Source organism: Chrysemys picta, unplaced genomic scaffold (genome assembly GCF_011386835.1).
Source record: "Chrysemys picta bellii isolate R12L10 unplaced genomic scaffold, ASM1138683v2 scaf1056, whole genome shotgun sequence".
NCBI lineage: Eukaryota > Metazoa > Chordata > Testudines > Emydidae > Chrysemys > Chrysemys picta.
Genome location: NW_027053763.1, coordinates 1 through 20,860, shown reverse-complemented (window position 1 = coordinate 20,860; position 20,860 = coordinate 1). Strand labels below are relative to the sequence as shown.

The following is a 20,860-nucleotide window of genomic DNA, read 5'->3' as shown; positions in this document are numbered from 1 at the left end:
TGTGTTTGTCAGTCTGTTTGTTTGTTTTGGTTGTTTGAAGGACCGTGTGCTGTGGCTGGCAGTTGGAAGCTGTGAGCTTCAAAGGAAGGTTTGACAGCTAGAAGCCTCTGGTAAGTGGCTGAGCCTTAATCAGTGGGCGGGGCATTCATACAGGCCAGGGCTTTATAAAGCAGCGCACAAGCGACCAGGGAGCTTTTGCGACCAGGGGCTGCTAACAGGGAGTTTCGCAAGGGAGTTAGGAAGGGGGCGAGGGTCCCTTGCCGGTTCTATCTGTTTTCTCTTTATTCCCCTTAATACCTATAAACCAACTACATTCAAAACTTCTTGCTTAAACAACCCTTTCAGCGGACAGGGGGCTGCAGACGGGAGTTTGACAGAGAGAGGCTTACGATGGTTAGGAAGACCCGCAACACCTGTGCCAGCACTGCTTCTGTCTCCTCCACCTGTGCCTGTAGCCAGACAGAGCGTCTGAGCATGGATGTTTCTACCCAGATCCTGGTGTGGTTTTGCAGAGACTGTAACTTGCAATTTCCACTTACTGATATCCAGGCTGGGGGGACCATCCAATGTGAGAGGTGCCTGCTGGTGGAATCTCTCAGGCAGCAGGTGGGAGAGCAACAGGAGGAGGTGGCTAGGTTGAGGAGCAACCGAATCCACGAGCAATTCCTCGACAGTGTCCATGTGGAGACAGCTGAGGTAGCTGTCCCAGTACACAGGACTGCTGATACACCACTGGTGGAGGAGGAGATGGCTCAGGGTGGACACTGGCAGCTGGTTACTTCTGGCAGCAGGCAGTGCTCCACCCCTGCTCCGAACCCTCCTGCCGTGGTAATAGGTAACCGTTATGCTCTTCTTGATACAGGAAAGAAGGAATCACTCCCTACAGTAAAGGAGGAGAAGCCTCGTACCCCTAAGGCTGGGAGGTCTGCTGCCACCACTGCGAATAGGAAACATAGGGTAGTGGTGGTCGGAGACTCTCTGCTGAGGGGGACGGAGGCGCCCATCTGTCGCCCTGACATTACATCTCGGGAGGTATGCTGCCTGCCGGGAGCCCGTATCCGAGACGTTACGGAGGCATTGTCGAGGATTATCTGGCCCTCTGACTACTACCCCATGCTACTCATCCATGTGGGCACAAATGATACTGCGCGGTGTAACACTGAGCGGATCAAGAGTGACTACAGGGCTCTGGGAGTACGGGTGAAGGAGTTTGGAGCGCAGGTGGTATTCTCTTCAATTCTTCCTGTCAAAGGTAGGGGCCCGGGCAGAGACAGATGCATCGTGGAGGTGAATGCCTGGCTGCGAAGATGGTGTCGCCAGGAGGGCTTTGGCTTCCTAGACCACGGGATGCTATTCGAGGAAGGACTGCTAGGCAGAGATGGCGTTCACCTTTCGAGGAGAGGAAAGACCCTACTTGGACACAGACTGGCTAACCTAGTGAGGAGGGCTTTAAACTAGGTTCGACGGGGACAGGTGAGCAAAGCCCACAGGTAAGTGGGGAACATGGAGACCGGGGAGATGGGTCAGAAATGAGAGGGAGTGTGGGCTATATTGTCAGAGAGAAAGGAGGGTCAGGACAAAACTGGGAGGAAAGATCAAACCAGTATCTTAGATGCCTATATACAAATGCGAGAAGTATGGGGAATAAGCAGGAAGAACTGGAAGTGCTAATAAATAAATACAACTATGACATTGTTGGCATCACTGAAACTTGGTGGGATGATACACATGATTGGAATGTTGGTGTGGATGGGTACAGCTTGCTCAGGAAGGATAGACAGGGGAAAAAGGGAGGAGGTGTTGCCTTATATATTAAAAATGTACACACTTGGACTGAGGTAGAGATGGGCATAGGAGACAGAAGTGTTGAGAGTCTCTGGGTTAGGTTAAAAGGGGTAAAAAACAAGGGTGATGTCATGCTAGGAGTCTACTACAGGCCACCTTACCAGGTGGAAGAGGTGGATGAGGCTTTTTTTAAGCAACTAACAAAATCATCCAAAGCCCAAGATTTGGTGGTGATGGGGGACTTCAACTATCCGGATATATGTTGGGAAAATAACACAGCGGGGCACAGACTATCCAACAAATTCTTGGATTGCATTGGAGACAACTTTTTATTTCAGAAGGTTGAAAAAGCTACTAGGGGGGAAGCTGTTCTAGACTTGATTTTAACAAATAGGGAGGAACTCGTTGAGAATTTGAAAGTAGAAGGCAGCCTGGGTGAAAGTGATCATGAAATCATAGAGTTTGCAATTCTAAGGAAGGGTAGAAGGGAGAACAGCAAAATAGAGACAATGGATTTCAGGAAGGCAGATTTTGGTAAGCTCAGAGAGCTGATAGGTAAGGTCCCATGGGAATCAAGACTGAGGGGAAAAACAACTGAGGAGAGTTGGCAGTTTTTCAAAGGGACACTATTAAGGGCCCAAAAGCAAGCTATTCCGCTGGGTAGGAAAGATAGAAAATGTGGCAAAAGACCAGCTTGGCTTAACCACGAGATCTTGCATGATCTAAAAAATAAAAAGGAGTCATATAAAAAATGGAAACTAGGACAGATTACAAAGGATGAATATAGGCAAACAACACAGGAATGCAGGGGCAAGATTAGAAAGGCAAAGGCACAAAATGAGCTCAAACTAGCTACGGGAATAAAGGGAAACAAGAAGACTTTTTATCAATACATTAGAAGCAAGAGGAAGACCAAAGACAGGGTAGGCCCACTGCTTAGTGAAGAGGGAGAAACAGTAACAGGAAACTTGGAAATGGCAGAGATGCTTAATGACTTCTTTGTTTCGGTCTTCACCGAGAAGTCTGAAGGAATGCCTAACATAGTGAATGCTAATGGGAAGGGGGTAGGTTTAGCAGATAAAATAAAAAAAGAACAAGTTAAAAATCACTTAGAAAAGTTAGACGCCTCCAAGTCACCAGGGCCTGATGAAATGCATCCTAGAATACTCAAGGAGCTAATAGAGGAGGTATCTGAGCCTCTAGCTATTATCTTTGGAAAATCATGGGAGATGGGAGAGATTCCAGAAGACTGGAAAAGGGCAAATATAGTGCCCATCTATAAAAAGGGAAATAAAAACAACCCAGGAAACTACAGACCAGTTAGTTTAACTTCTGTGCCAGGGAAGATAATGGAGCAAGTAATTAAGGAAATCATCTGCAAACACTTGGAAGGTGGTAAGGTGATAGGGAACAGCCAGCATGGATTTGTGAAGAACAAATCATGTCAAACCAATCTGATAGCTTTCTTTGATAGGATAACGAGCCTTGTGGATAAGGGTGAAGCTGTGGATGTGGTATACCTAGACTTTAGTAAGGCATTTGATACAGTCTCGCATGATATTCTTATCGATAAACTAGGCAAATACAATTTAGATGGGGCTACTATAAGGTGGGTGCATAACTGGCTGGATAACCGTACTCAGAGAGTTGTTATTAATGGTTCCCAATCCTGCTGGAAAGGCATAACGAGTGGGGTACCGCAGGGGTCTGTTTTGGGACCGGCGCTGTTCAATATCTTCATCAACGACTTAGATATTGGCATAGAAAGTACGCTTATTAAGTTTGCGGATGATACCAAACTGGGAGGGATTGCAACTGCTTTGGAGGACAGGGTCATAAGTCAAAATGATCTGGACAAATTGGAGAAATGGGCTGAGGTAAACAGGATGAAGTTTAACAAAGACAAATGCAAAGTGTTCCACTTAGGAAGGAAAAATCAGTTTCACACATACAGAATGGGAAGAGACTGTCTGGGAAGGAGTACGGCAGAAAGGGATCTAGGGGTTATAGTGGGCCACAAGCTAAATATGAGTCAACAGTGTGATGCTGTTGCAAAAAAAGCAAACATGATTCTGGGATGTATTAACAGGTGTGTTGTGAGCAAGACACGAGAAGTCATTCTTTCGCTCTACTCTGCTCTGGTTAGGCCTCAGCTGGAGTAGTGTGTCCAGTTCTGGGCACCGCATTTTAAAAAAGATGTGGAGAAATTGGAAAGGGTCCAGAGAAGAGCAACAAGAATGATTAAAGGTCTTGAGAACATGACCTATGAAGGAAGGCTGAATGAATTGGGTTTGTTTAGTTTGGAAAAGAGAAGACTGAGAGGGGACATGATAGCAGTTTTCAGGTATTTAAAAGGGTGTCATAAGGAGGAGGGAGAAAACTTGTTCACCGTAGCCTCTAAGGATAGAACCAGAAGCAATGGGTTTAAACTGCAGCAAGGGAGGTCTAGGTTGGACATTAGGAAAAAGTTCCTAACTGTCAGGGTGGTTAAACACTGGAATAAACTGCCTAGGGAGGTTGTGGAATCTCCATCTCTGGAGATATTTAAGAGTAGGTTAGATAAATGTCTATCAGGGATGGTCTAGACAGTGTTTGGTCCTGCCATGCGGGCAGGGGACTGGACTCGATGACCTCTCGAGGTCCCTTCCAGTCCTAGAATCTATGAATCTATGAATCTATAAGGCCAGCCCTGACAGCTGGGCCTGGGGGAACCTTCCCCAGAGCAGTGTGAGGGACCCCACAGGGGTGTGCATCCTGCTTTCTCCCCGCAGCGTCTGCAGGGGGAACCCGGGCCAGGAATCTGGGACAGGGGAGCGGAGGCGGAGCCGGACTGCCCGTTGCTGGGCGACAGGGAGAGGCGGGACCCAGGCCCCGCCCCCGGGGCGCTCACTCCCCACCGTACCCCGCCGGCCCCGCACATGCGCAGTAGCCCACAGGTACAGGCTCCCCCTTGCCGGGCTCCGGAGTTGTGGCTCGGCCCGTGTCCGAGCTGCTCCGCGGGGCCATGGCCGGGTCCCTGGTGCTGAAGGGGCGGCGCACCGCGCTGGAGCGGGCCGAGAAGTTGCTCTCCGAGCACTGCTTCCCCGACTGCAACCTCCGGGGCAGGTGGGAGCCGGATCGGTCCGCCGCGAGTTCCGCCCCCTCCGGGCGGGAAACAACGGCCCGCGGGCGTCCCCCGGGCCGGGCCTGCGCTCCCGCTCGGGGCAGGGTCCAGCCGCCCCCAGCCCCTGCGGCGGGGCTTGCCCCCCTCCCCCACTCAGCGCCGTCACTTCTAGCGCCTCCCCCCTCCCCCCCCCGTGCCTGGAGCGGCCCGGCCCGGCGTGCCAGGAGCGAGGTGGGCGCGGGGCTGGATCGGGACGCTGGCGGGGGGGGGGGGGGCGCGCGAGCGAGCGAGCGAGCGACGGAGCGAGCCCCGCTGGCCGGCGGGGACCCGAGCCGCCACCGGCCCCTGGTTCCTGCTGGCCCGGCTGTGGGTCTGCCTGAGAGTCGCAGTGACTCCAGCCGTGCCCCGGGGAGGGGGGCGATCGGGAGGGGTGTCACTGCTCTGAAAGCTTGGAGCAGGCTTGGGTTGTCTGGGTGTGCGAAGGGATACTTGTAAGATCCTTTATTGTGCGTTTAAAATTAAAGGCTTTAAAAATCAAAGGCTGCTGCTCTTTCTTTCCCCTTTGCTGTTTCAATCTGCAGTTAGGCTGGTCAGTTTCAGGTTTGCTGCTTCTTTCTCTCCCATTCTGACAATTCTTTTGGGTTTCTCACAGTGTAGGAGGAGGTTCTCCTTTTCACCCTGTGGAGCACTCATAACAGAGATCCTCTCACGAACCCATCTGTCTTACCAGCACCGCAATCTTCATGTTATTTAGCTCTCACATAGTTAAACAAAAATACTATTTTCATAGACCCTACCATGACTGCATCTGTTCCTGGCATCTGTCACGTAAATCCTTGCTCCTGCAACTGGCTCTGCTCAGGAGGACCCCAGCGTGGAGACTGAGCCTCATTGAAGTTAATGGGGCTTCTGCGTAGCAACGGCAGACAATCGTTTTGCGCCTTTTTTCAGCCCAGACGCCATAGCACTGGGATCATGGAGCCCGCTCAGATCATCACGGCAATTATGAGCACTTTAAACACCACGCGCATTATCCTGGAGTATATGCAGGACCAGAACTTGCCAAGGCAAAATCAGATGAGGAGGCGATGGCAGCGCGGCGACGAGAGTGATGAGGAAACAGACATGGACATAGACCTCTCACAAAGTACGGGTGCCAGCAATGTGCAAATCATGGTGTTAATGGGGCAGGTTCATGCCATGGAACGCTGATTCTGGGCCAGGGAAACAAGCACAGACTGGTGGGACCGCATAGTGTTGCAGGTGTGGGACGATTCCCAGTGGCTGTGAAACTTTCGCATGCGTAAGGGCACTTTCATGGAACTTTGTGACTTGCTTTCCCCTGCCCTGAAGCGCCAGAATACCAAGTTGAGAGCAGCCCTCACAGTTGAGAAGCGAGTGGCGATAGCCCTGTGGAAGCTTGCAACGCCAGACAGCTACCGGTCAGTCGGGAATCAATTTGGAGTGGGTAAATCTACTGTGGGGGCTGCTGTGATCCAAGTAGCCAACGCAATCAAAGAGCTGCCGGATCAAGGGTAGTGACTCTGGGAAATGTGCAGGTCATAGTGGATGGCTTTGCTGCAATGGGATTCCCTAACTGTGGTGGGGCGAAAGACGGAACCCGTATCCCTATCTTGGCACCAGAGCACCAAGCCAGCGAGTACATAAACCGCAAGGGGTACTTTTCAATGCTGCTGCAAGCACTGGTGGATCACAAGGGACGTTTCACCAACATCAACATGGGATGGCCGGGAAAGGTACATGACGCTCGCGTCTTCAGGAACTCTGGTCTGTTTCAAAAGCTGCAGGAAGGGACTTTCTTCCCAGACCAGAAAATAACTGTTGGGGATGTTGAAATGCCTATAGCTATCCTTGGGGACCCAGCCTACCCCTTAATGCCATGGCTCATGAAGCCATACACAGGCAGCCTGGACAGTAGTCAGGACCTGTTCAACTATAGGCTGAGCAAGTGCAGAATGGTAGTAGAATGTGCATTTGGACCTTTAAAAGCGCACTGGCTCAGTTTACTGACTCGCATAGACCTCAGCAAAAGCAAACTGATGCCACCTATCCTCTTCAGCCCGCCACTTGCTCTCTTCAGCCCGCCACCTCTCCTCGCGTTCATATTGTGCTTTCCTGCACTCTGACATTGTCTGCCTCCACGCATTCGGCTGTGCTCTGTCTGCGTGGGAGGACATCTGGAGCTCCGAGAACATGTCATCCCGAGTGCGCCTTTTTCGCCTTCTAATCTTCACTAGCCTCTGTGAAGGAGAAACATTTGCAGCTGGTGGAGGAGAAGGGAGAGGTGGTAGTTAAAAAGACACATTTTAGAGAACAATGGATACACTCTTTAACGTTAAATCTTGCTGTTCACATTACACAGCACATGTGCTTTCGTTACAAGGTCGCATTTTTCCTCTTATATTGAGGGCCTGCCGGTCTGGTGTGTGAGATCACTCACGCAGTGCCAGGCAACAGAATTCGGCTTGCAGGCAGCCATGGTAAGCCACAGTCTTTTGGCTTTTTTAACCTTCATAACATGTGGGAATGGTTTCAAACAGCAGCACCCTCATTTCCCATACCAAGCGGCCGTTGGGTTGGCCATTTAAAATGGGTTTGCAGTGTAAAAGGAGGGGCTGCGGTTTCCGGGTTAACATGCAGCACAAACCCAACTAACCCCCCTTCTTTCCCCCCCCCACCCACAGCGGGGAACATTTCTGTTCAGCAGAGCAGGAACGGGCACCTCTGAACGTCCCCTTAATAAAATCACCCTATTTCAACCAGGTGACCGTGAATGATATCCCTCGCCTGAGGATAACAGAGAGATAAGGAATGGATGTTGTCTGCATGCCAGCAAACACCGGGACCGTACGCTGCCATGCTTTGTTATGCAATGATTCCAGACTAAGTGCTACTGGCCTGGCGTGGTAAAGCGTCTTACCATGGAGGACGGAATAAGGCAGCCCTCCCCAGAAACCTTTTGCAAAGGCTTTGGGAGTACATCAAGGAGAGCTTTCTGGAGATGTCCCTGGAGGATTTCCGCTCCATCCCCATACACATTAACAGACTTTTTCAGTAGCTGTACTGGCCGCGAATGCCAGGGCAAATGAATCATTAAACATGCTTGCTTTTAAACCATGTGTAATATTTACAAAGGTACACTCACCAGAGGTGCCTTGTGTGCCCTCAGGGTCTGGGAGCATGCCTTGGATGGGTTCGGGGGTTACTGGTTCCAGGTCCAGGGTGAAAAACATATCCTGGCTGTTGGGGAAACCGGTTTCTCCACTTCCTTGCTGTGAGCTATCTTCAAGGTCTTCATCATCATCTTCCTCATCCCCAAAACCCGCTTCCGTGTTCCGTGATTCTCCATTGACAGAGTCAAAGCACAGGGTTGGGGTACTGGTGGCTGCACCCCCTAACATGGCATGTAGCTCAGCGTAGAAGTGGCATGTCTGCAGCTCTGCCCCAGACCTTCCGTTTGCCTCTCTGGTTTTGTGGTAGGCTTGCCTTAGCTCCTTAATTTTCACGCGGCACTGCTGTGCGTCCCTGTTATGGCCTCTGTCCTTCATGCCCTTTGAGACTTTTTCAAATGTTTTGGCATTTCGTTTACTGCTACGGAGTTCAGCTAGCACTGATTCGTCTCCCTATATGGCGAGCAGATCCTGTACCTCCCGTTCGGTCCATGCTGGAGCTCTTTTGCGATCCTGGGACTCCATCATTGTTACCTGTACTGTGAGCTCTGCGTGTTCATCTGGGCTCTCCACCACGCTGGGCAAACAGGAAATTCAAAATTTCGCGGGCCTTTTCCTGTCTGCCTGGCCAGTGCATCTGAGTTGAGAGTGCTGTCCAGAGCGGTCACAATGGAGCACTCTGGGATAGCTCCCGGAGGCCAATACCGTCGAATTGCATCCCCACTACCCCAAATCCGACCCAAAAAGGCCGGTTTCAACGCTAATTCCCTCGTTGGAGGTGGATTAAAGAAATCGATTTAAAGGGGCCTTTAAGTCGAAAAAAAGGGCTTCGTCGTGTGGACGGGTCCAGGCTTAAATCGAGGTAACACTGCTAATTTCGACCTAACATCGTAGTGTAGACCAGGCCTAAGACTATGTCACTCTGCTGCTTCAGGAGTGGAATTTCTGTCTGGACTATAAATTTCCTCTTGATGCTTTAAATCATAATGTGACTATTACTGCTCAGCTAGTGTCTGTAAAATCTGTACAAGTAGATAACTGTACCATGGTATCGCTATATGTAGTTCATGTGAGTACACTTAGGGACAGATCCTCAGCTGGTGTAGATTGTCATAGCTTCATCCAGTGCTAATATGGGGAATACTGCTGTAACCTTTGCTTGCAAAGGTATTTGTAATGCTTTGAATGGGGGCTCCTATCATTTAAATAGAAAAGAACAAAAGGGAAACATTGTTATGAAGAGGATGGTGATCAATTGTTCTCCACATCCACTAAAGATAGGACAAGAAGTAACGGGCTTAATTTGAAGCAAGGGAGATTTAGGATGGACATCAGGAAAAATTTTTCTAATTATAAGGATAGTTAAGCTCTGGAACAGGTAACCTAGAGAGGTTGTGGAATCCCCATCACTGGAGGTTTTTTAAGAACACCTTGGACAAAGACCTATCAGGGATGGCCTTCTAGGTTTACTTGGTCCTATCTCAGCACAGGAGGCTGGGCTAGAGGTCCTTTCCAGCCGTACATTTCTATGATTGTGTGATTTGTGGGAACAAAGAAAATCTCCATGGGTTGGCACTTGCGGTAGTGAAAATATACAAGGCAGATACAGGTGTTCTGCTGCTGATGGTGACCACATGCCACGCTGGGCACCCAGGTTTATTGTCAGGCTAACAAGAAACAGGATTGTTAGTTTTTTAAAACATTGGGTTTTTTTTAAACTGAATGTTTCTGCAATGGTGAACCACTGGGGAAAAAACAAGCGTGACAAAGCTTTAGCCTTCATCGGGAGATTGGGAGACAGATAAGGGTGGGAAGGGATAGCTCAGTGGTTTGAGCATTGGCCTGCTAAACCCAGGGTTGTGAGTTCAATCCTTGAGGGGACCACTTGGGGATCTGGGGCAAAACCAGTATTTGGTCCTGCTAGTGAAGGCGGGGGCTGGACTCGATGACCTTTCAAGGTCCCTTCCAGTTCTAGGAGATGGGATATTAAAAAATCCTCGTACCTTGGGGTGATTGGCTTTATTGCCTGTCATCTTTACTGCAGGCTGTTCGGGGACACCTGCCCCCTGGTGTCTCTCTCCTGCTTCCAGACCCCTCAGCGAATCCCACATGATGAAGCTGTCAGACAAGAATTCAGACCTACGAAAGTTGGGGACTCCTTTGGACCCACGTAAGTACCAGCCTTAGAGGAACAAAGTGATGTGAATTGATTTTTAACTGCCATTTATTTAAATGAGGAAGTGATGTGAAGTCGCTATTGTTTTTCCCCTTGAGGGACACAATGAGCTCTGTGTGTGAGATTCCATCTTTACTCCCCAGGTGCTGCAGATTAATCAGTAGGACTGTGTGCAACATCTGTGTGTATACAACTTATTTTTTTTCTACACCTAAAGATATCTTTAGCACTTTAATTTCAGGTTACTTGTATGCATATTAGCTAATCCTCACAAACCCCGGATGAAGTAGGACAGAAGATATATAATCCTTCCTATTTTACATTTGGGGAGAAACTGAGGGATGGAGAAGTTAAGTAACTTGACTGAGGCCGCATGACAAGTCAGTGTCAGAGGCAGGACTAGACTGCAAGCCAGGCACTCTGAAATCTCTTTGTTCAGCCATCTACCTCACTCTTTTGGATTCTTTCAGCTCCATGTTTAGAACTTTGATTTTGATTTATGTGTTGGACCTATCGGCAAATCTCCAGGCAGAACAGAAGGCCTGTGATAATGCTGGGGCAGTTAAAGGAGGTATCATAAATACCTGTTTCTTGAGTGCTTGTAATTTGGTTATAAAAGTAAACTCCAGACTAAAACTTGACCCAAAATCTCTGGAAGCTAATTACCTGTCTCTGTCCATCCTGAGCCCCTCTCCTTCAACTTGACTCCCATGACAGCAGTCCCTGTGGAATACTTCATGTTAGGCTATGGAGGTGCGGGGAGTGGATCTTTGAGACTTGGGCCTTCATGAAATAGGGTTTATTTCATCCCTTTTCTCCCCTTCTGAGGCCTTTTCTTTGCCTGGTGGGTAGCTGCTCTATCCCTGCAGTCACAATTCTCTCTATTCTCGTTCCATGCTGGTAATGTGAGACCCCCTTTGTGCACCTCTTCTGCTTCCAGCATGGCAGCTCCTTTGTCCTCATGGAATTGCCACCTACAACACTGCCAAGCCCTGCTGCACTGGGGAATGCTGTGGAAAAGAGAGCTGATCTCAGTGTCCTGATTTCTCTGAGAGAGCAGGTCAAACTACTGCTAGATAGCTGCCTGATCCACCCAACAGCTGTCTGAGATGCCCTGGCTCTTTGGGACCTGGGTGGAATGTGTGGGTGTCTCAATCCAGTTCCTAGGCAACAGGTGTCTGTACTGTAAAAGCGCCTCTAAACTTTCCCCCCTTGATGATCTTCTGACTGAATGAGCCATAGAGAACAAACTGCCTGTCGATGTTCCTGGTGGGTCTGGCTTGATGTGTATGGGTGGAGGCTGAGCGTACTTGTACTGCTGCTGACCATGCCCTATCGTACCTGATCTATACAGAGCAGATCTCTGTTTATGGGGCTGTCAATTGAGCATCTTTCACTCTTAGGAAAAAATAAAAGCAAGCCCTGGAGGGATTGTTTCCTGTGTGTGTTTGTGCATTGGTGTCTGTACATACTATGTGATTTCCCCACAGACCTCCTTAGAGATTCTGCTGAGGCTGTAGTGTCTTGTGCATGTTAACCTTTCATAGGGAAATGCTTAATCATTAATGGCTCAACATCAGTTCAGAAGTGTATGTGCCTGTCATTTTTAGGTGGTGGACCTGCTGGTTTAAAGTGGAGCTTAGCATCCCCAGAGAATGGGCGGGGAAGGAAGTGCATCTCCTGTGGGAAAGCGATGGGGAAGGGATGGTGTGGAGGGATGCGCAGCCGGTTCAGGTAAGAGGAAGTGCCTGTGCCAATGCTAGATTTTTATGAAGTACGTCGTAGACAGTGCTGCAATCAATGCTGTTTCCATGACATGTCCTGTCTCAGCCCCTTATAACGGGGCTGTAGGAATTCCCTGCCATTTGTTACATGGTTTGAATCAGACTGGATTTTAATTTCCTCTAATTATATAGCACTTCCCTGTTTTGTGAGGTTTTTAATCCAATATTTCTGACCGTTGGTCTGTGGCATGGAATACCCATGGGATTGCTATTAACGCTGGGGTTGCAGCAGCTCTCCAGGAGAAGCCGACCCTTTCCACGATGTTTTTCGTGTGTGTTTGATGGGGGCATGGAGACATGTCCTAGGGAGTTTGAGCAAAATCTTCATTCAGCAGGGTGCTGCAAATGGTCTTTGTACTAGTTCCATAGGCAAACAGTGAGCACAATCTCAGTACGCACAACTCCATGGTAATCTGCCATGTGTCAGAAGGGGCCCCTCTGCTGATATGTATCAACAAGTCATGGGTTAGTGATGCAGAATGGCAGCTGTTCCCATTGAACCTGTGTTAACATCTCTGATGTGAGTGTTGTCATGGAGCTATTTTAACGTCCCTCCTCCCTGTCATGACACACAGGGTTTGACTAAAGAAGGGGAGAAGACCAGCTATATCCTGACAGATGGCCTCAAGGAGACGGAGCCTCACAGGTAAGCATTGATGCTTGCTGAAATTCAGGAAACCCCCACCCTGCACTGGTTGGAGGGCCTATGAGGTACTCTTGGCACAGCCACACCACACAGGGAAAGTGCCCAGGCCTCTCTGCTCAGAGCTGTGAGGACCAGTGATGCAGCATTGTCACCTATTGGCTGCTCAGCTCGTGAGGTAACATCAGGCAGGATACAATGACAAGGTTTATTGATTGCTGTGCTTCAGGGTGTGAGTTACTCACTAGCTAGGATCAGGAAGAAATTTGTCCCATGTGGGATAGTGTTGCACAGTTAGGTAGGTGTAATATGTCTGTCTCTGAAGCACTGGCCACCATTAGAGACAGGATACCAGACTAGACAGGCCACTGGCCTGGCCCGGTCCGACCGTTCCTGTGCTTTTGGCAGATCTTGTTTCCTAGTCTCTACGCAGAGAACACAGTGAGTTGCGCATTGATCTCTGGTGACTTCTGTTTCCATTTTTCTCATTTCTACAGTCTGACTGTCTACGTGGAAGTTGCCTGCAATGGTCTCTTTGGGGCTGGAAAAGGCAGCCTGATTGCACCTCCTGACCCTGACAAGAAGTTCACCCTGAACAAGGCAGAGCTTGTGGTCTTTAACAGGGATGTCCATGAGCTGCTGGTAGATTTTGAGATACTAGTGGACATGGCCAAGGTAAATACTTTAGTCCGCTGTCTCTTTTATTCTCCAGCTCCTCTACTTCCCTCCTCTTCCTTTTTTCATGACTTTCCCTTGATTTGGCCTCTTTCCCCCAGCTCTACCAAAAAGACCTGAAGGAGTAAGCATTTGCCATTGTAGCTTGTGTACAACTGGAAGTGTCTCTTTTGTCTCATCATGCCAGCTAACAACTGCAGCCTCTGAGTTCCAAAAAAGCGAAATTCGTACACCAGGGGAAGGAAACACCACCTCTGCGTCTATATTGCCTCAGGCTACACGTGTCATTGGTAGAGAGGTGGGAAGTTGGTAGGACACAGCTAATGGGCTGTCCACATGTGCAGCAGTTCAGTGTGCTATCCGTCACCTTGTATAGACTCTCAACCTGTCCAATATGAGAGTTGCTGAGCTAAGTGTCTCTCTCTTCTCACTCTTGCCCTCCCTCAGCTCCTTGGGGAGGAAAACCAGCGGAGCTTCCAGGCACTGTACGTGGCCAATCAGATGGTTAACCTGCTTGATGTCACGGACTCCTGTACCTTCCCTGCAGTGCGTCACCTCGCCTCTTCCATCTTCAGCCAGAAGAATGGCGAGAGCCAGCACACCATCCATGCTATGGGCCACTGCCACATCGATTCTGGTAAGAATGGGTCCAGGGGATGCGTGCTTACTGAAAGGCCTGTGGGTGGTTAGGGCTGGCCAGTGATGTTGGGTACTGCCAGAGGGGAGCAGTTCTCAGCTGAGCAGGCACTGAGTGTTCTGTAGAAGTGATGCTCTGAGCCTCTAGGGGAAGGGACAGGGAAATCTCAGTTATCAGCTACAAAATGTATGTAGCCGTTTCAGCCTGGCTGGAGATGGTGACTTACCACAGGGCTGGAAGGCATCCTTTACAAAGGGGCATGTCAAAGCCTTCCATGCCCATTCCTTACTTCCTTTGCCTGGCCCCTAGATTTCAAATTCCCAGTGGGGTTTTCCCTAGTCACGCTATTGTGGGAAAAGGAAGTGAGGTATCCAGGACAGGCAGCAGCCCCGTGATCTGAGGACTCTTCAGGACTTACTGCCATGCTTCAATCCATTGACATTTTAATAGTGTGATTTTCCCATGTCTTCACATCCCGCAGTGGTTGATTCTTGTAAAGGCAGCACAGCTTGGATCCCGGATGAGTAGGGCCATATCAAATTCACAGTCCATTTTTGTGGACTAAGCTATGACTTCACGGTCATAGCATTTTAAAAATCTTGAATGTCACGATTTCAGATATTTAAATCTTAAATTTCACGGAGTTGTAACAAAGCATGAATATGTATGGAAAAACGGCAAAATACAAACATGTAAAGCCCTTAAGTCAGTGTTTCTCAAACTGGGGGTCCCAACCCAAAATAGGGTTGCAAAGCTATTGTAGGGGTGGTCGCGGTATTGCCACCCTTACTTCTGGCTGCCTTCAGAGCTGGATAGCTGGAGCAGCGCAGCATTCAGATCTGGATTCCTGGCCAGCAGCCGCTGCTCTCTAGCTACCCAGCTCTGAAGGCAGTGCCACCAGCAGCAGTAGCGTAGAAGTAAGGGTGGCAAAACCATACTATGCCATCCTTATTTCTGTGTTGCCGCTGGCAGCGGCACTGCATTCAGACCTTGGTGTCTGGCAAGCAGCTGCCGCTATCCGGCCACCCAGCTCTGATGGCAGCATAGAAGTAAGGGTAGCAATACTGCAACCCCTATATAACAGATTTGAGACCCTCTTTTGGGTTGGGACCTCCCATTTGAGAAATGCTATGTACTTGTATATACTTTTGCCCTATAATATAAAAGAATATAGTACAGGATAAAAGTACACAAAAGATCGAAGTTTACGGGGGAGACCAGATTTCATGGTCTGTGACACGTTTTTCATAGCTGTGATAAGGCTCAGCTGTGTCTTTCCAGCCAGGAGAAGGCAGCACAGAATGGGCATTGGCAGGTGCCAGGCTGTGTGTGTATATAAAATAATGGCCATTTAAAATGGAAAGGCCATGTGGCCACAGTGAGCTCAGCCTGTTTCTGTCCCTGCAGCCTGGCTGTGGCCATACGAGGAGTCTATCCGCAAGTGTGCTCGCAGCTGGGTGACCGTCATACGCCTGATGGAGAAGAACCCGGAGTTCACGTTTGTCTGCTCGCAGGTGAGTTGTCATCTTCCGCTCCCAGGTGGGCAGCAAAACTCTTGAAGCAAAGACAAAAGGAAGGTTAGTGCATATTCAAAGGAGCATGGTAAGTGGCTGGGAGGGGGGCTGCTATGCAAGGGACTTCTCTATCCCTGGTCTCCAAGTTGCTTCTACCATGCTCCCAACCCCAGATGCCAGGTGCAGATTTCAGCCCAAGCCTCCTACCTGGCAGCAGAGAGCTGTCCTGCCAGGTCTGGGACCAGTCCTATTTGCACTGAGCTCCAATGCCTGCTAAAAATTCAGGTTTGCAGCTGCTGTGAGCCAGAAGCTTTAGACAAATTGGATAATCTCTAGAATAGTCTCCGGGTGCTTTATGGCTCGGTCTTCTTTGCAGGCCCAGCAGTTTGAATGGGTGAGGAACTGGTATCCTGGGTTGTACGCTCAGATTCAGGACTATGCCAAAGAGGGACGATTCATACCTGTTGGTGGCACATGGGTAGAAATGGTAAGATCACAGCAGCCCTTCTGCATCGCCTTCTGAGTCTTCTCTCTAACAGATCAGTTACTGAGTCTCAGATGCCTTCTCTTAACATATTCTTTTGCTCAGACCCTCAAGGGAAATCGTGGGAGGGGTTTTGGAACCCAGACCCTAGCCTGGGGATCCCTCCCCTCTGGAAACGTAACCCTAACCCTACCATTTGGAACACTAATGGTACCTGAAGACCACTACCCTTTAGAACCCTTATCCTAGCTCAGGGACCCCTACCTTTGGGACATTAATCCTAGGCGTTGGGGCCTAGTACAGTGACCCCTACCCTTTGGGACATTAATCCTAGGTGTTGGGGCCTAGCAGTGACCCCTACCCTTTGGAAACCTAAATATATCCTGGAGAGCCCTATATTCTGAAACCCTAACCTTTGCCAGGGGAGTCCTATGCATTGGAAACCTAAATATAGTGTGGGGAGCCCTCTCTGTTGGAACCCTAATGCTACCTTGGGGATCCCTACCCTGTGGAACCCCGACCCTAGCTTGGGGAGTCATACCATCTTGAATCCTAATGCTTGCTTGGGCAGCCCTGTTACCCTGGGTTTTCAGAACCCACAGCACTACAGTGGCAACTTAACTGTTTCTCTCCAGGCAGTGTCAGGAATAAATCAATGGGGACATAGCTCTTCCATCTGATAAATGATTGGCACGAACAAGAGTGCTTTTACCTAAAACTACTTTTTTATTAGGTCTGAAGCGCACACACATATAAATGCTTCAGCAGTAGGACTAGAGCATTCCAAACTTTTATATTTACCCAAAGTCTGAAATGGTTTTGAGTGATCACCAGCCAGCCTTCTGGGGGCCTTTCTGTCCAGCTGATGGGGAGTTTAGGTGTCGGCTCCTTGCCTGAAGAAAAGCTTCCTCTGGCTGCTCCAAAGCATGCTTTCTAACTATTAGATTTTCTCCAGACAAAGCGCATAACTCATAATAGCCTCTAATAGGCTAACAATTTCCCTAGCAACAGCCAATAACAATTCATTATTCTCCATATAAGCAAAGCAGCTTCAGCAAAAAAAACTGACACAAACAGACAACCAGAATCAGAGTCAGTTTTCCATGTTTCCCTCACCCACACACCTTCTCATGAATCTGTCCTTTCACTTTATCTGTCCCAGCCAGTGAAACTGCAGCTTGCAGGTTTTTTTGTTCTGTCTGCTTAAACAAGGCCAGATTATTCCTATCTGGTGTCCTCGCTTACAGTTTATGGGGGCCTAAGTGAACAACATGGCTGCGAGTTATATCACATCAAGTTCTCTCACAGCAGCCCTACCCTGGGAACCCTAACCCTTGCTTGGGGAGTCCTCTCCCTGGGAACCCTAACCCTTGCTTTGGGGAGTCTTGTCCATTGAAACTCTAACCCTAGCCTAGGGAACCTTATCCTCAGGAACCCTAACCCAGGGAACCCTACCTGCTAGAACCCTAACTCAGTGAGCCTTACCTGTTGGAACCCTAACCGGGGAAGCCTACCCTCTAGAACTCAAAATTGAGGAGCCCTACCCACTGGAACCTTAACCTAAGCTTGCAGAGTCCTACCTTCTGGAACCCTAACCCTAGCTTGTGGCACCTGACCCTCTGGAACCCTACCCCTAGCTTGGGCTGGCCCTACTTGATGGAATCCTAATCTGAGTTTGGGGAGCCCTACCTCTGGAACCCTAACCCTGGCAGCCCTACCCTCTGAAACACTAACCCTAGTTTGGGGAGCTCTAACCTCTGGAAACCTAACACTAGTCGGGGCATCCTATTCATTGGAAATCTAACCCTAGCTTGGGGAGCCTTGCCCTCTGGAATCCAACCCTAGCTGAAGGAGTCGTATCCATGTGAACCCTAGCCTTGGGCGCCTGACCCTCTGGAACCATAACACTAGCTTTGGGAGTCCTACCAACTGTAATTCTAATCCTATTCCAGGGAGTCCTACGCTGTGTACCCCTAACTCTAGATTAGGCAGCCTTATACCCTGGAACCATAACCCAGTAGCACCCTCAGCTATATTGTCAACAAGCTCTTCCCTCTCCCCAGACTCTGTTGCCCTCCCTCACCCCTCTGGAGGGTGTGTCATGACCATACATGACTGCAGTGTCTCAGCTGGGAGCTGTATGGATTGGGCCTGCCATGGGGTGCATGTTACTGGGGTGGCCACTCTCCTTTCTCTGCTGGCAAGTGGGGCAGGCGATCTGCACAGAATTCCTCAGTTGCCATTGTCTTCCAGGATGGGAATCTTCCCAGTGGTGAATCAATGGTGCGTCAGTTCCTGCAGGGACAGCGGTTTTTCCAGCAGCAGTTTGGGAAGCTTTGCTCGGAGGTACGTGTTCCTCCTCGGTGGATCCCCTCTACATGTTCCCTCTCTGGGGGTGGCGGAGGTGATCCATGTGGTCCCTTTTAGAGCTGATATTCCCAGTGTCTCTGCTTCATTCTTGGTGGGACACGCTCACTTAGGAGTGATCTATCTAAAGTATGTATGTGGCCCATCACCATCATATTTGAGTTCTTTCAATCTCTTTTGTATCTAACCTCATGCGCCCCTGTGGGGAAGGGCAGTGCTGCTATTCTCACTGTACAGATGAGGAAACTGAGGCACAGACAGGCCCAGTGACTCGTCCAAGGTCACACAGGAAGTCTGTGGCAGAGCAGGGACTTTATTCCAGATCTCCCAAGTCCTAAACTAGTGCCTGAACTGCTGGACCATCCACAAGAAATTCCAGCCGGAGGCTGCTAGGGCCTTGGATATATTAGTGCAGCGTACCTCTTCCTACTTCCTAGTACATAGGCCTTGGCCAGTTCATATAGCACCCACTACCTAGCAATATTTCCTCCAGGCTGAGGGGCCCTGTGGAGAGCACTAGGGCCGCAGTGATACGTGGCTGACTATATGGGGTATCCAGAATTTGGGCCTGTTCCCGTCTCTGCCCTAGAGATGTGTGGGGAGATAGGTGCACCCGGCTACATTGTCTGAGAGACACCTGAGCAGGTGACGGGGTTGTGTTTCTCTCTCTCTCTCTCTCTCTCTCTCTCGCACGTTCTCTTCTCTGCTCCCAGTTCTGGTTGCCAGACACCTTTGGATACTCGGCCCAGCTGCCCCAGTTGATGCGTGGCTGTGGGATACGATGGTTCCTCACTCAGAAACTCAGCTGGAGCCTGGTGAACACCTTCCCGGTGAGCTGGCCTTTCCTGCTGTGGGGGGCATGCATGTGTGTATGGGAGTCTGTCCAGTGGGCTTGCATGTGACCAATCTTCGTACTAGCTGAACTGTTCCTTTGGCTCTCTGGGCATAGGCCCTCATTCAGAGAGCTCACCAGAGCTTTACGTGAGGCTGACTGGATCAGGTAGTTCATAGCCCACAACAAGAGAAGATTTGGCTACTGATCATATCATGGTAAGGTGCTGAAGTATGAAGCCAACAGCTTTGAAAAGTTAATGGTGGGCAACCAAAAGTTTATTTTCAGTAGCTCCCTGGACTAATGCGCCCCACTCTGGCTGTCCCTGCGGTGTCCCCCTGTGAGGCTGTAATAGACTCCCCCTTGGTGACATTTTGCTCTCTTCCAGCATAGCACCTTTTTCTGGGAAGGCATCGATGGCTCCCAAGTTCTGACCCATTTCCCGCCTGGCAATTCGTATGCCCTAAAAGGTCGAGTGGAGGAGGTGAGCGATAGGACATTGTAGGCAGATGGGTTTGCCTCTGTCTTTCTGTCCCAGTGTACCCAGCTTGCAAGGGAATGTCACCGCCATCTGGGCTGTAAACAATGGCTGTTGGAGGGGAGTGCCACATAACGAGGAGGTGGGGAAAGGTGATAGGACAAGCAGGTGGGGTGTTTGGAGTAAAGCCCAGATTTGTCTGTCCATGCAATGTGTCAGAGCCTTGAGTTTTTTATAATGAGCTGCATTTTAAAGCTAAATCCACGGGGGAGTGGAGAGTTGATGAGTCACTGCAGGAGGGCTCTCAACTTCTCCAGATTCTCCTGTCTCCCTGGGCCCTGGTGGATGTGTCCCGGGAGGCAGAGCTGAAAAGAGAATGAACATGGTGAGAAGAGGACAACAAGCTAGTGCCTGATCTTTACGCCTGCAGGGCTCTCCTTGGCTTGACTATGAGGGGGCCTGACACTATGTGTCATGTGTATATGTAATCTTCTCTAGATGATGAAAACCATGAACAACAACAGAGACAAAGGCCGTGTGAACCACAGTGCCGCTCTCTTTGGGTTTGGAGATGGAGGAGGTGGCCCGACCCAGAAGATGCTGGACAGGATGAAGAGAATGAGTGATACAGATGGGCTACCCAGGTCTGGGGAGGCTCTACCCTCTCTCCTCATGTGTCCTTCAGAGCTTGGTGCTGACTGCCGACTCTTGAGAGCTTTTTGCTAACCCCTTTGGTCCTACCATTCTGGAGAGTGGGGCTGGAGGGAGCTGATGATTCACAGCTGGGGCTGTTGCTTTCCCACTTGCAATCCATCGACTTGTGCTAGGGAAGGAACCACAGGGCTCCTCATTCCCTCTGCAGGGGGCAGCAGCTGCTGAGCCTGTATTGTTGCTATCTGCCTTTCTCCCCCATAGGGTTCAGATGTCCACACCTGACCGGTTTTTCTCTATGCTGGAGAAGGAGAAGACCCAGCTGTTCACCTGGATAGGAGAACTGTTCCTGGAGCTACACAACGGCACTTATACCACCCAGACCCAGGTTACCATGCCCGGGATGGGAGGGGAGATAAGGCAGTGGGTGGAAACTATCTAGATCAGGTTAACTCTGACCAGTAGGGGAGCCTTCCACTCTGAATCCATCTCCTTGGTGTGCCTTCATTGGTGCAATTTAGTGCCATAGTAGGACCTGAC

The 20,860-nt window shown here is 49.7% G+C and overlaps 1 protein-coding gene across 2 annotated transcripts; it reads left to right on the top strand.

Annotated features, from left to right (window-relative positions):
- Window positions 1-4,693: 4,693 nt before the first annotated feature.
- LOC135979623 (alpha-mannosidase 2C1-like) lies at window positions 4,694-20,799 on the top strand. Of its 2 annotated transcripts, XM_065579927.1 has the most exons (13): window positions 4,694-4,890; window positions 10,124-10,249; window positions 11,866-11,989; window positions 12,615-12,685; window positions 13,180-13,357; window positions 13,805-13,994; window positions 15,402-15,508; window positions 15,885-15,995; window positions 18,246-18,338; window positions 19,073-19,189; window positions 19,580-19,675; window positions 20,168-20,313; window positions 20,585-20,799. In XM_065579927.1, exons 1-13 carry the CDS (start codon window positions 4,790-4,792, stop codon window positions 20,760-20,762), a joined length of 1,638 nt encoding a protein of 545 aa, XP_065435999.1. In that variant the 5' UTR covers window positions 4,694-4,789; the 3' UTR covers window positions 20,763-20,799. The 2 variants fall into 2 exon arrangements, with proteins under 2 accessions (XP_065435999.1, XP_065436000.1); XM_065579928.1 differs by lacking the exon at window positions 15,885-15,995.
- The last annotated feature ends 61 nt before the right edge of the window (window positions 20,800-20,860 follow it).

Bases quoted from the DNA above. Each gene is read 5' to 3' on its own strand.
- LOC135979623 (XM_065579927.1), top strand. From the start codon at position 4,790: ATGGCCGGGTCCCTGGTGCTGAAGGGGCGGCGCACCGCGCTGGAGCGG. The intron at 11,990-12,614 runs GTAAGAGGAAGT...CATGACACACAG, and splicing joins GGGATGCGCAGCCGGTTCAG to GGTTTGACTAAAGAAGGGGA. The intron at 13,358-13,804 runs GTAAATACTTTA...GCCCTCCCTCAG, and splicing joins TACTAGTGGACATGGCCAAG to CTCCTTGGGGAGGAAAACCA.